Source organism: Citrus clementina, unplaced genomic scaffold (genome assembly GCF_000493195.1).
Source record: "Citrus clementina cultivar Clemenules unplaced genomic scaffold, Citrus_clementina_v1.0 scaffold_5, whole genome shotgun sequence".
Lineage (NCBI taxonomy): Eukaryota > Viridiplantae > Streptophyta > Magnoliopsida > Sapindales > Rutaceae > Citrus > Citrus x clementina.
In genome coordinates this window covers 41,183,371-41,194,417 of record NW_006262201.1, presented here as the reverse complement: position 1 = coordinate 41,194,417, position 11,047 = coordinate 41,183,371, and the positions used below count along the sequence as shown (strand labels likewise).

The 11,047-nt window shown below is 38.4% G+C and overlaps 3 protein-coding genes across 3 annotated transcripts in view; 2 read left to right on the top strand and 1 right to left on the bottom strand.

Annotated features, from left to right (window-relative positions):
* Positions 1-1,734, top strand: LOC18042712 (dihydroflavonol 4-reductase). Its single transcript, XM_006434969.2, has 6 exons — positions 1-118; positions 217-386; positions 681-875; positions 987-1,146; positions 1,283-1,475; positions 1,554-1,734. The coding sequence occupies exons 1-6, from the start codon at positions 1-3 to the stop codon at positions 1,732-1,734; spliced, it is 1,017 nt and encodes a 338-aa protein (XP_006435032.1).
* Positions 1,735-2,998: 1,264 nt separating this feature from the next.
* LOC18042941 (ornithine carbamoyltransferase, chloroplastic) lies at positions 2,999-5,779 on the top strand. The gene is made up of 5 exons (XM_006434968.2): positions 2,999-3,292; positions 3,770-4,104; positions 4,547-4,678; positions 4,820-5,095; positions 5,321-5,779. Exons 1-5 carry the CDS (start codon positions 3,079-3,081, stop codon positions 5,501-5,503), a joined length of 1,140 nt encoding a protein of 379 aa, XP_006435031.1. The 5' UTR covers positions 2,999-3,078; the 3' UTR covers positions 5,504-5,779.
* A 55-nt stretch (positions 5,780-5,834) lies between these two features.
* Positions 5,835-11,047, bottom strand: part of LOC18042940 (auxilin-like protein 1) — a 5,737-nt gene continuing 524 nt past the window's right edge. The window contains exons 2-8 of the mRNA XM_024184842.1: positions 7,689-11,011; positions 7,539-7,605; positions 7,348-7,445; positions 7,196-7,261; positions 7,010-7,099; positions 6,426-6,602; positions 5,835-6,057 (exon numbers count right to left, since the gene is read on the bottom strand). Of these exons, the coding sequence (XP_024040610.1) occupies positions 6,022-6,057; positions 6,426-6,602; positions 7,010-7,099; positions 7,196-7,261; positions 7,348-7,445; positions 7,539-7,605; positions 7,689-11,011 (3,857 nt within the window). The 3' untranslated portion in view covers positions 5,835-6,021. The remainder of the gene's footprint in view (positions 6,058-6,425; positions 6,603-7,009; positions 7,100-7,195; positions 7,262-7,347; positions 7,446-7,538; positions 7,606-7,688; positions 11,012-11,047) is intronic.

The window sequence follows — 11,047 nt, the reverse complement described above, 5'->3', positions numbered from 1 at the left end:
ATGGGCTCTATAGCTGAGACTGTGTGCGTGACTGGCGCTTCTGGGTTTATCGGTTCATGGCTCATCATGAGATTGCTCGAGCGTGGCTATGCTGTTCGTGCTACTGTTCGCGATCCTGGTCTGGTTCATTTGCTGATCTTAATTAATTTTTGTTAAACATTATCATAAATTTGCAAGTTCAACAGAATTTTAAAATGACTGTGGGCTATACGACAGATAACAAAAAGAAAGTGAAACATTTGCTGGAGTTGCCGAAGGCAAGCACTCACCTGACTTTATGGAAAGCCGATTTAGCCGAAGAGGGAAACTTTGATGAAGCGATTCGAGGCTGCACTGGAGTTTTTCATCTGGCCACGCCTATGGACTTTGAGTCCAAGGATCCTGAGGTATCGGTATCATCGTTACTCTTTAGTCTTTAGTTTCTTTTGAATAATACCAATAAATATTTATCCCGTTCATCGCAGATTTTTTTTTTTTTTTTTTAATATTGAATGAAATGGACTCAACTCAAAATGAAGAACAGCCGCATAACATTGATCCCTGCCTATTTATACATTAAAAAAGAATGAAATGTGCGGAATTGGGTTTCACAAAGAATCACGATTAAGGAACAATGCTAGGTGCTGAGCATTTTGCAAAAATATAAAATTGATAATTATTGTGTTGTTAACCCTTCACAGAATGAAGTGATAAGGCCGACAATAAATGGGATGGTAAGCATCATGAGAGCGTGTAAAAATGCGAAGACTGTGAGGAGGTTAGTGTTCACATCATCAGCGGGAACTTTGGATGTTGAGGAGCACCGAAAGCCAGTTTATGATGAAACCTCCTGGAGTGACTTGGATTTTGTTCGGTCTGTTAAGATGACTGGATGGGTTAGTGTTACGTTAGTTCCGTTAATTGCAAGCTCCGTCTCTTTAGTTTCTCTAACATTCCTGTAACCTGTTACACTTTCAATTAATTTATCAGTTTCTTGATGCGACCAGATGTATTTTGTGTCCAAGACACTGGCAGAGCAAGCTGCGTGGAAGTTTGCTGAAGAAAATAACATTGATTTTATCAGTATAATCCCAAGTCTTGTTGTTGGTCCATTCCTTACGTCGTCAATGCCACCCAGTCTCATAACTGCACTCTCGCCCATTACAAGTTCGTTGATCTGTGCCCGCCCTTGCTTTATTCTGTTTCTTATTAGTTAGTACTGCTGCATAAGTCTTCAGCAAATAAATATGTAAAGACTAGAATCTGATGTTTTTTCCTTTTTCAAATTCGTAACTAAATGCAGGAAATGAAGCGCATTATCCAATTATAAAGCAAGGCCAATTTGTGCATTTGGATGATCTCTGCAGTGCTCATATATTTTTGTTTGAGCATCCTAACGCGAAGGGCCGCTACATTTGCTCTTCTCACCCGGCAACCATTCTTGAGCTTGCAAAATTCCTCAGGGAAAAATACCCCGAATTCAATGTGCCCACAGAGTAAGCCCTGCATTAAAATTCGGTGTCTTACTACAATTTTCATTTGCTGGATTAACTAAACTAACTGTTGTTGCTTAGGTTCGAAGATGTTGATGAGAATATGAAAAATATGCTCTTCTCTTCTAAGAAGCTGACAGATTTGGGATTTAAGTTCAAGTACAGCCTAGATGACATGTTCACAGGTGCTGTGGATACTTGCAGAGCCAAGGGATTGCTTCCTCTTCTTTGTGAAAATCATGTCAGCGAAGTATCCATATAAATGTGCGATTTTGTGGGTGCTGAACTTTATCGGCTCACTCCGTGACATGTAAAAGTTCTATCTTCCTTGTTTCAGCAACTATTTAAGAAGTGTGCCTTATTTTCGTTTTCGCTTTTGTTACTAGAAATGAAAATTAACGCAGGTAGAATTATTGTGTTACACCCCCACCATTTTTTAATACAATCACGCGTAAACTTATTAAATTTAAAAATACTCATTAAAGCATTATGTACTTATAGTGGCATGCAACTGTTTAGTGGATTGATGACGTGGTGGCATCAACAACACCTTAGATTTTCTCATAGTTTGATCCTGAGTGATGAGAGAATAAGAGCCCAATTCAACGTGGATGCGCCTCACGCAAATTTACCGTTGTTAAATGACATCGCCAGTGGGTTAATAACAAGGAAGGTAAGTGTGTAATAAATGAAATATCAAACATGCCATCTCACCTGATTATTAATTTTCACTGAAGGGGTGTCAAAAAAGCTCGCCTGAATCGGACAAAACCCGGACCGCATACACAAAAAATGAATTCGAGTTTAAAAGTCTTAAACTTAGACATTTTCGGACCTGGGTCCGGGCTCAACACTAAGAACCCAGACCCGATTTTTTAATAATTTTTTTTTAAAAAGAAAATATAAATATATTATATATTATATATAAATATATAATTATGAATTTATAATATGTTGAATGTTATTTAGATTTATTTTATGATTGTTGTGTTGTTAAATTTAATTTCTTTTTATATAAATTGAATGAGTTTATGTTAGAAATTGGATGAATTTGGGTATTAGAAAGTAGATTGAAATAATTTTTATTTATTATTTGTGTAAAATTTGCATTCTTAGTATGTTATATATTTGTATTTGACTATTTTCTTTTTTAAAGCTTGAGATTGAATGTATTGTTCTTATTAATAGTTTTTAATTTACATAATTAAAATTAAAATTAACAAAAATTATGATTTACAAAATTAAGAATTTTAATAATTATTATTAATAAAAATTTATATTTCAAATATATATTTTTATTAATTTTATAATTAAAACTTATAATTCTTTAAATAATGATAAAATCATAATTTAAAACCATTTATTCTTGATATAAGACAAAATAAAAACATAAATTAAATTTTTATTTCGATTCCTTACCCCCTCTAAGTAAACAACGTTACGTAACTAGAGAGTAACTAATATTCCACAGCGAGCGGTCCCCACAGCAGGGGCATTTACGTCAACTGGGCCTTACTAATTAATTAGTTTAGCCCCCAAAACAACAAGAGTCTAGTCTCAACTCTCAAAGGAAGAAGGGGCTTGTTACCAGTTCCCACCAAAATCAATGGCGGCGATTTCAAGTTGCTGTACATATCGATCGGGCAAAATGCCTCTATCCGCTTCTTCTTCTTCTTCTTTCTCCGGAAAGTTTCTCCCGAAACAATCGCGATTTCCTGCCACGTCGGCGTCTGCTGCCCTGACATTTCCGGTCCTCCGAAGAAGCATCACGTGCCAGGCATCCTCGGCCACGTCAGCTCCTAATTCCATCCACGGCAAACGTCTGTCTTCACTTTCGATTTTTAATGTGCTTTATTTCATGCATCTTTAAGTGCTCTTGTTCTTAATTACAAATTCAATGTGAGGTCTGTAGATGGTTCCTTCAAATGTTGAGTCGCTACGAAATTAGGGATTATAATTTGGTGTGATATTTAACTGGCACTGATCATATGAGTGATAATTTTTATGATTATCTCTTTACATAATCATAAAAAGTATGATTTGAAAAATGAACGTTTGTAGTCATGACTATGGATTTGTTTGTCAAATGAGTGGCGAACTCTGATTTATAGAAAATTATTCTTCTTGAAGGTTGTAAACGAAAAATTATAATCCCTTTTCAGATTGGCTATTGCAAGTTCAAAACATCAAACGCTAATAAACATTCACATCATAGCATTTCTCAATGGAAATGCAAATGTTGTAACCAAAGAACTGGTGAACAACCCTACAACTAATTTGTCTTCTTTATTTTACAGCAAAAGCAGAGCAGACGGATTTTCTGCACATCAGCGATTTTGACAAAGCTACCATAATGAAGATTTTAGACCGAGCTGCTGAGGTCAAGGCACTACTTAAGTCAGGGGATAGGTCATTTTTGCCGTTTAAAGGGAAGACAATGTCTATGATCTTTGCAAAGCCATCCATGAGAACTCGGGTTTCATTTGAAACAGGGTTTTCCTTGTTGGGAGGCCATGCTATATACTTAGGACCTGATGATATCCAGATGGGAAAGAGAGAGGAAACACGTGACGCTGCTCGTGTTCTATGTCGCTACAATGATATTATTATGGCACGTGTTTTTGGTCATCAGGTACGCTGGTGAGTTTCTTATGTCAGGGTCAGTATTGTTGTATGCTTGATTAAAGATGTTAAACAAATGAAACAATTTAAGAAAATAAGTCTATGTATACTGTCATCTCACAATTGCTTGTGAAGTTTCTTGTTCTTGTTTCTTACGATCATGTTGCCCAAGACATCCAATGTCAATGTCCAGATTTAATTTCTTGATGTTTATCTTGGTCAACCTCCTTGGCATAGATCCCTGGTTCTCACCCACTTTAGGTTCAATGGGAGCTCCGTGAACTAGCAAATTCTTGACAATGAATTGACTACCAAGTGTGCCTAGTTATCTTTTACCGAGCTTTGATATCTCAGCTTGATTCTGATTTTGAGTATTATCTTAATTTTAACATCTAAGTTTTATAGAGCACAGTCTAGTTAATGATTCAACAATTTTACATTTTCTGTTGCAGGACATTCTTGATCTCGCTAAATTTGCAACTGTACCAGTTATCAATGGCTTGACAGACTACAACCATCCTTGCCAAATAATGGCTGATGCCCTCACCATTATTGAACACGTTGGTCGTCTGGAAGGAACCAAGGTTTGCCCATCATTCAGCCAGTTTCATTTTATTTTTACTTTATATATTTACATTTTTTTTGCCTGTAATCTTGTGACAGCCATGGCTAAATATTTGGTTGTACCACAGTCTAACTGTTTTGATCTCCGTTGCAAAATTCAGGTTGTCTATGTTGGAGATGGAAATAACGTAGTGCACTCTTGGCTTTTGATGGCATCAGTTATTCCTTTCCACTTTGTTTGTGCCTGCCCCAAAGGTTTTGAACCAGATAAAGAAACAGTTGAAAAGGCACGAAAAGCAGGAATTAGCAAGATTGAAATTACAAATGACCCAAAAGAAGTTGTTCAAGGTGCTGATGTTGTGTACTCAGATGTGTGGGCCAGTATGGGGCAAAAAGAGGAGGCTGCATACCGCAAACAAGCATTTCAAGGCTTTCAGGTAATTTGCTGGCATAACTTATTATTTCAGTAAGTCGATTGTGCATATGTTACACTGAAATAATGTATACCTCAGTGTATCTCAGAGCTGCTATATTCATAAGATATTGCCGTGGCCTGCTGTCTCGCAAAATCTCTGCAATATTATTTGGTACTGATGGATACCATCCAAGCTGTTCTTGGTTGATAATGATGCCCTGAAATTTTGGCTTATGATTTTTTGCAGGTGGATGAATTTCTCATGAAGTTGGCTGGCCCTAAAGCTTATTTCATGCATTGTTTGCCGGCTGAGAGGGGAGTTGAGGTTACTGAGGGTGTTATTGAAGCTCCTTATTCTATTGTCTTCCCACAAGCAGAGAATCGTATGCATGCACAGAATGCTATTATGCTTCATGCGCTTGGGTTATAATCGTGTCAAATCCCTTGACTAGAGCCCACAGAATGGAAGCCATTCAATCTGCGACTGTCTTAGACGTTAGATTTACAATTTCGTATTCAATTGAGTTAAAAATTTGTGGGTTGAGCCGTTTTCTTTATCCAGCTTAAGATGTCCTCTTTTCGCAGTTTAAGATTGCAGACATTTGGTCTTGGGTTGATGTTTTTATTTTAACTTTTTTTTGGGGATAAGGTCTTGGTTTGAAGTTGAATCATGACATTATTTTCCTGGACTTTATCGTATTACCTAACAAACACGGATTAAAACTTTTATCGCATTACCTAACATACACTGGTGGTAGGAATTGTTAAAGCTTACTTCCGACTCGTAATCAGAATAAAGTTAAATACAAATAATGTTCTAAGAGTACAGAAAATGTTTTGTTACGTACAAATGGGTCTGAAAAGAATGGTTGGTGAAGCTTCGATTCCTACTTTTAGTTACAGGATACGGTAATAACCTAAGAAAATGCTTGGCTGAAGGAAACCTGTTTATCGTTCCTCTGCATTGAATCTGTTCCAAGCCTCCTGCAGCCAACAAAATAATGAGATTCAGGGGACCATGATCAAGAATGAAAGAGAAGGGAGCCTCTAAACACAGAAAAAGTAATGGCCCAATAAGATACGGACCGAGTGTTGTAAAACCCAATTGCAGTATCGTATATTAATGGTGACTGAGACTCTCAACCGTTAAGATTACTTTCTCATTTTAATAAACACTATTATTTGAATTATATAGAGCAGTATTATCATCACCAGGCTAAGACCCAATCAATTTGCTAGTATATCATTTAGAAACAAATTAATTGTCATGAGATCCCAAGTTCCTTTAGAAACTAATTATACCAAATTTATAAAATGCTAATTTAAAAAAGAAAGAAAGTTGCACAACACACCTTTAGAAGATCAAAAACCTTTTCACATGTGTACTTCTGCTGTATACTTGCACCTCGCTGCTGTAACTTGTCGGGATGAACAACAAGTGTGGCCTTCTTGTATGCTTTCTTCACAGCAGCAGTTGCTATAAGATCTGTTAGTGGAATTGGCTGCCAACCACTATCAGGCCCAAGGATCTGCAAGTGTAAAAAACCAGTTAATACCAAGTGCGGGAGAGCAGTTATGCAAAATTTATCTCATTGGAAGGTAACATCTCTTTATAAAGAAATTGTGACTGGGAAGGAGGGGACCAGTAGTGGCAGATAAAGATCAGCTGATCTATGATAATTCACATGAATAGAGCTATACACCCTTTTGTTATCTGATTTCTGGTATTACAATGTTTTCTAGTAGCATGAAGGCAGGTGTTAATAGTTGGTCTCATCTTATCACTTTAGAATTTTTCTTGGATGCAAAACCATAAGTCAATCTAGGGTCTAGTCCAGACTATCTACATATAATACTAAAACTTGATTTCTGGAAGCAATGAGAAGCATGAAGACAGAAATTCATGAAGAAACATGCTCAGTACGGTCACACATACATATTGTAGCGTTGAAAGCAGCGCACGCAAGTTTCCAGCCTTCCCACGTGACCACCTTTTGACATCAGCATCTAGAGCTTCTGCTAATCTCTGTCAAGGATAAAAGAGTAAGAACAGTAAGAACAATATTTCAAGCCCTTATTGAATTGCAGAAAATTTCCACCAGCATATTTGCTTTATTTTTACATTTCTCTCAGCTTGTTCTTTCTGAGCAAGTAGATCACGCATGTTCTTCTCTGCAAGAGCTTTTGCCTGAAAGAGACCATAAAGAAGCATGAAGCAACCTTTACAAGTTGAAAAAGTTCATAACCTCACATCACCAAAATGAAGAGGCATACCGCGCGCTCTGCTATCCGCTGATGACTCTCCAACCTAGCTTTATGTCTTTGAACTGGTTCACCATTAACTCCATCAAATTTCTCTGTGGAATGAGGAACTACATGAATACCAACAAAATTGTTCCAGTAAAGCAGTAAGAGCAGTCTAATCTCCTCGATAAAACAATAATGATATTAAATGCCATTGTTACCATCATGACTAGAATAATTAGAAGATCTTGAACCTTTGGTAGGACCTGAGCGCTTGGACAGTGAATCCTGCAGGAGATTCTTTGAATTATTAATTTGCATGCCACTAAACATAAGAATAGTAAAGACTAACAAGGGGTGGAAAAACTCACATTGGAAGCAGAGCCATTTCTCATTCCATTTTCTCTGTAAGGACCAGAGGATTTTACAGCCTGATTTCTTCCCTTGGAGGCAGCCTTATCAGAGATTGCTTTTTCTAGGGCACGCATCCTGGCCTCTGCAGTTGCCCTCTCCACAGCAGCACGCTCAGCTTTAAGTCTGGCTTCCACGGAAGTTTTATCTGTTGATGACTTGTGATTCACCTCTCCAGAAGCCTTCTCTAACATTTCTCTGGCCTCAGTCATTGCCCTTCGACGTGCTTCCGCATTAGCTTTCTGTACAGCAACCCTTTCTGCCTTTTCTCGGGCTTCAGTAAATGCCCTTTCACGAGCTTCACGAATGGCACGTTCCACAGCTATTCTCTCCTTCTCTCTTTCTATTTCCTTCTCTTTTGCAAGATCTATTTTCTCCACCCATTCCTTCTGTAGCTCCACTTCTTTCTGCATGGTTCCTTCAACTTCCATCCCTTCGGTTTTCAGGGATTCAGAATGATTCTCCTCGTACTGCTCCGTACTTTGGCTTGTTTGGGTATTCTGTGTCATTTCTGTGCTTTCCATATTCTCCCCATTGTCAACCAACCTCTCCTGATTGGAAGATTCAGAGTCACTCTCATCTTTTCCCAGATTAATTGAACCTTCAACCTCCTCGGCATCCTCAAATTTTTCTTCTGATTCTGAAGCCAGCTCTTCAACACCCATACCAGATACTCCTACATTTAACCCAATATATTCAAAAGCCTGAGCCTCAGTTGCATCTTTCACTTGCTTCTCTATCACATCATGTTCAAATAAAACTTGAGCAATATCAGCTGTTTCAACCTCAAATATCCCTTCTTCTTCCTGGTCATTTGCCAAATCAACTACGATTGCTTCTGTTTCCATCTCTTTATATTCAGATGAAGCTTGAATTCCTTCCATAACCCTGCCGCTCTCTTCATGGGAGGGTACCTCCAGACATTCATTATTTACATCATCTATGGAAGCTTCCAGGGTCTCACTTTGAATTTCAATTTTATCCTGCGTATATATATCATAAGCTGCCTCAAGATTGTTCTTGAAGTGGTCACAAGCCTCTTGGGTTACTTTCATTTTCACATCTTCTTCTCTCTGATCAATCTCTGTTTGTAAATTTTCAGTTTCCCCCACTTCACAACTCTCTCTTAGTCTCTTTTCAATTTCTCCCATCTGATTAGCCTGTTTAAGCATTGGCTCATTTTCTTCAGCCTCTAAAAGCCTCTCTTTTGCTCCTAACCCTACATGCTCTTCCAATTTCTTCCCACTTTGTTCCACGCTAAGGAATTCATTAATTCTCACCTTAACAGTTTCCTGCTCCAGAGCTTCAGCAGATGTCTTCTCAGCACCTTCTCTACCATTGACGCCTTCTTGTTCTTCGTCATTTACTTCCAACCCGCAACCTTCTTTTTGTTGCTTCTCAGATTCTACATTGTCACAAGTTACTCCACTTCTTTTCCCATTTTCTTCATAATCAGAAGTTTCTGATAGTTCTGCCCCATTCTCTTCCCTCTCAAGAACATCTTCAGATCTGATAACAGTTTCTTTTTGCTCAAGTACCTCTTTCTGTTTCTTCTCATTTTCCAACCACACCTGCTCATCTTTTAACAACCTAATCTTCATATGCTCATTGTCTTTCAGTTCTTGCATCAATAGCTTATTCTCATTTGCATTAGGTGCCCAAAGCCTTCTCTGTTTCTTTTGATGAGCTTCTACCCCGAGGGTTGCTTTAAATGTCACCTCTTTTTCTTCCTGCAGCACAGCAACCATCGGTTTCATTCTACCTTCTTCCTGCTCCTCCAGTAGGATTTTCAGCTTAGTTTCATTTGCGTTCCGTTCCCACTGCTTTCTCTGTTTCTTTTCACAAGCTTCTACTCCATGGACTGCTTTAAATGTCACCTCTTTTTCATCCTGAAGCCCAGTGACCAATAATTTCTTTCCATATTCTCCCTGATCATGGGCCCCTTGACCTGACTTCTGTTCGTAGGCACCTTCTTTAAACTCGCAAGCTCCTTGCACTGTGTTCAACTTCTTCTCAACCTCTTCCTGAGTGAAATTCCTCTCAACCTCCTCCTGAATGTGAGGCTCTTCAAAAGCTTTAAAGTTCTCACTATTTTCATCTGGCTGCTCAAACATTTTCATAGTCAAAATTCTCTCTTTCAATTCAAAATTTTTTGCTGATTGCACCTTTGTCTCGATGCCTTCCCCTTTGTCTGCTTTCAAATCCTTCATCTCTTCTTGCCCATGATCCATTAGTGTTGAATTATGTTTGTCCCCTTGTGTTCCAGCTGGAGCTTCTATGGCAACAAAAAGATCATCCCTTTCTCTGAAGTCTGGGGGAATTTCGCCTGCCTTCTTTGCATTTTGCATTCTTGAGCTGCCAAAAACTTGCATTGGAGCATCATCTTTTGCACATTTCCGCCGCACCTCCTCACTGAATTTGTTTGTTTTATCTGTCAACTTACCTTCTCTTCTCTCCTCAGTCTTTGGACCATCATTAAATCTCATTTTCACATGATCTTGAAGACCATCCTTTTTCCTTTCCATTATTTCTTTTGCCATTTTTATCCTTGCTTGGGCCTCCTCTATTGCCTTTAGCACAGCAGCTGCAGAGGCAGCAGCAACTGAATTTGTGTCTACTTCCTCTTCAAAATAAGGTGGTGAGCAAAATCCAGCAGCATCTTCAAAAGAATTACTCTTGGAAGCCCGCATCTTCGAACCCATTGATGTGTTGAAAGCCCCCCTGTTATTGCCATAGCTGTCTGACAGACTTGAAGGCAGTGGCACTTTTGAAGGGTGAGTCCTAGGGCCAGATTCACATTCTTCAAATAACATATCATTTGAACTGGATCTACTGTGATTGTATTTGCTTTGGAATTTAACACCATCTCTAGAACCCTGTTTCCTAGCACCACCGGGTGAAGGGACTGGTGAAGCTTTCCTGCTATGTTTGCCTTCCCTTAACTCCCCGCTGAAGTTATTATTAAGATGAGTTCCATTTAATGCTGATGACAATGGCTTGTCACCCTCAGTCATCCGGGAGGGAGAAAATCCATCGATTAAACAAGTATAGCCTGGAACAGCATGGAGCTGAGTTACATGTGTTGTCCCAGTTGTCTCATTTCTTCTTTCTTGGTTGGCTTTATGATAAGACATTTTGAACTCCTTCACACCATCAATTGACTGGTAAGAAGCTTCACGAGGCAAAACTTTATTTTCCACTGAAAAGTTAGGGGGATATGATCCTGTCTCAGCTGCAGTCCTAATTAAAAAAAAAAAGAAGAAAAAAAAAAATATATATATATATATATATATCAAATGCAGGAAAAAGGCACATCAAT

Bases quoted from the DNA above. Each gene is read 5' to 3' on its own strand.
- LOC18042941 (XM_006434968.2), top strand. From the start codon at position 3,079: ATGGCGGCGATTTCAAGTTGCTGTACATATCGATCGGGCAAAATGCCT. The intron at 4,105-4,546 runs GTACGCTGGTGA...TTTCTGTTGCAG, and splicing joins CACGTGTTTTTGGTCATCAG to GACATTCTTGATCTCGCTAA. The intron at 4,679-4,819 runs GTTTGCCCATCA...TGCAAAATTCAG, and splicing joins GTCGTCTGGAAGGAACCAAG to GTTGTCTATGTTGGAGATGG.
- LOC18042712 (XM_006434969.2), top strand. From the start codon at position 1: ATGGGCTCTATAGCTGAGACTGTGTGCGTGACTGGCGCTTCTGGGTTT. The intron at 387-680 runs GTATCGGTATCA...AACCCTTCACAG, and splicing joins TTGAGTCCAAGGATCCTGAG to AATGAAGTGATAAGGCCGAC. The intron at 1,147-1,282 runs GTTCGTTGATCT...AACTAAATGCAG, and splicing joins TGCACTCTCGCCCATTACAA to GAAATGAAGCGCATTATCCA.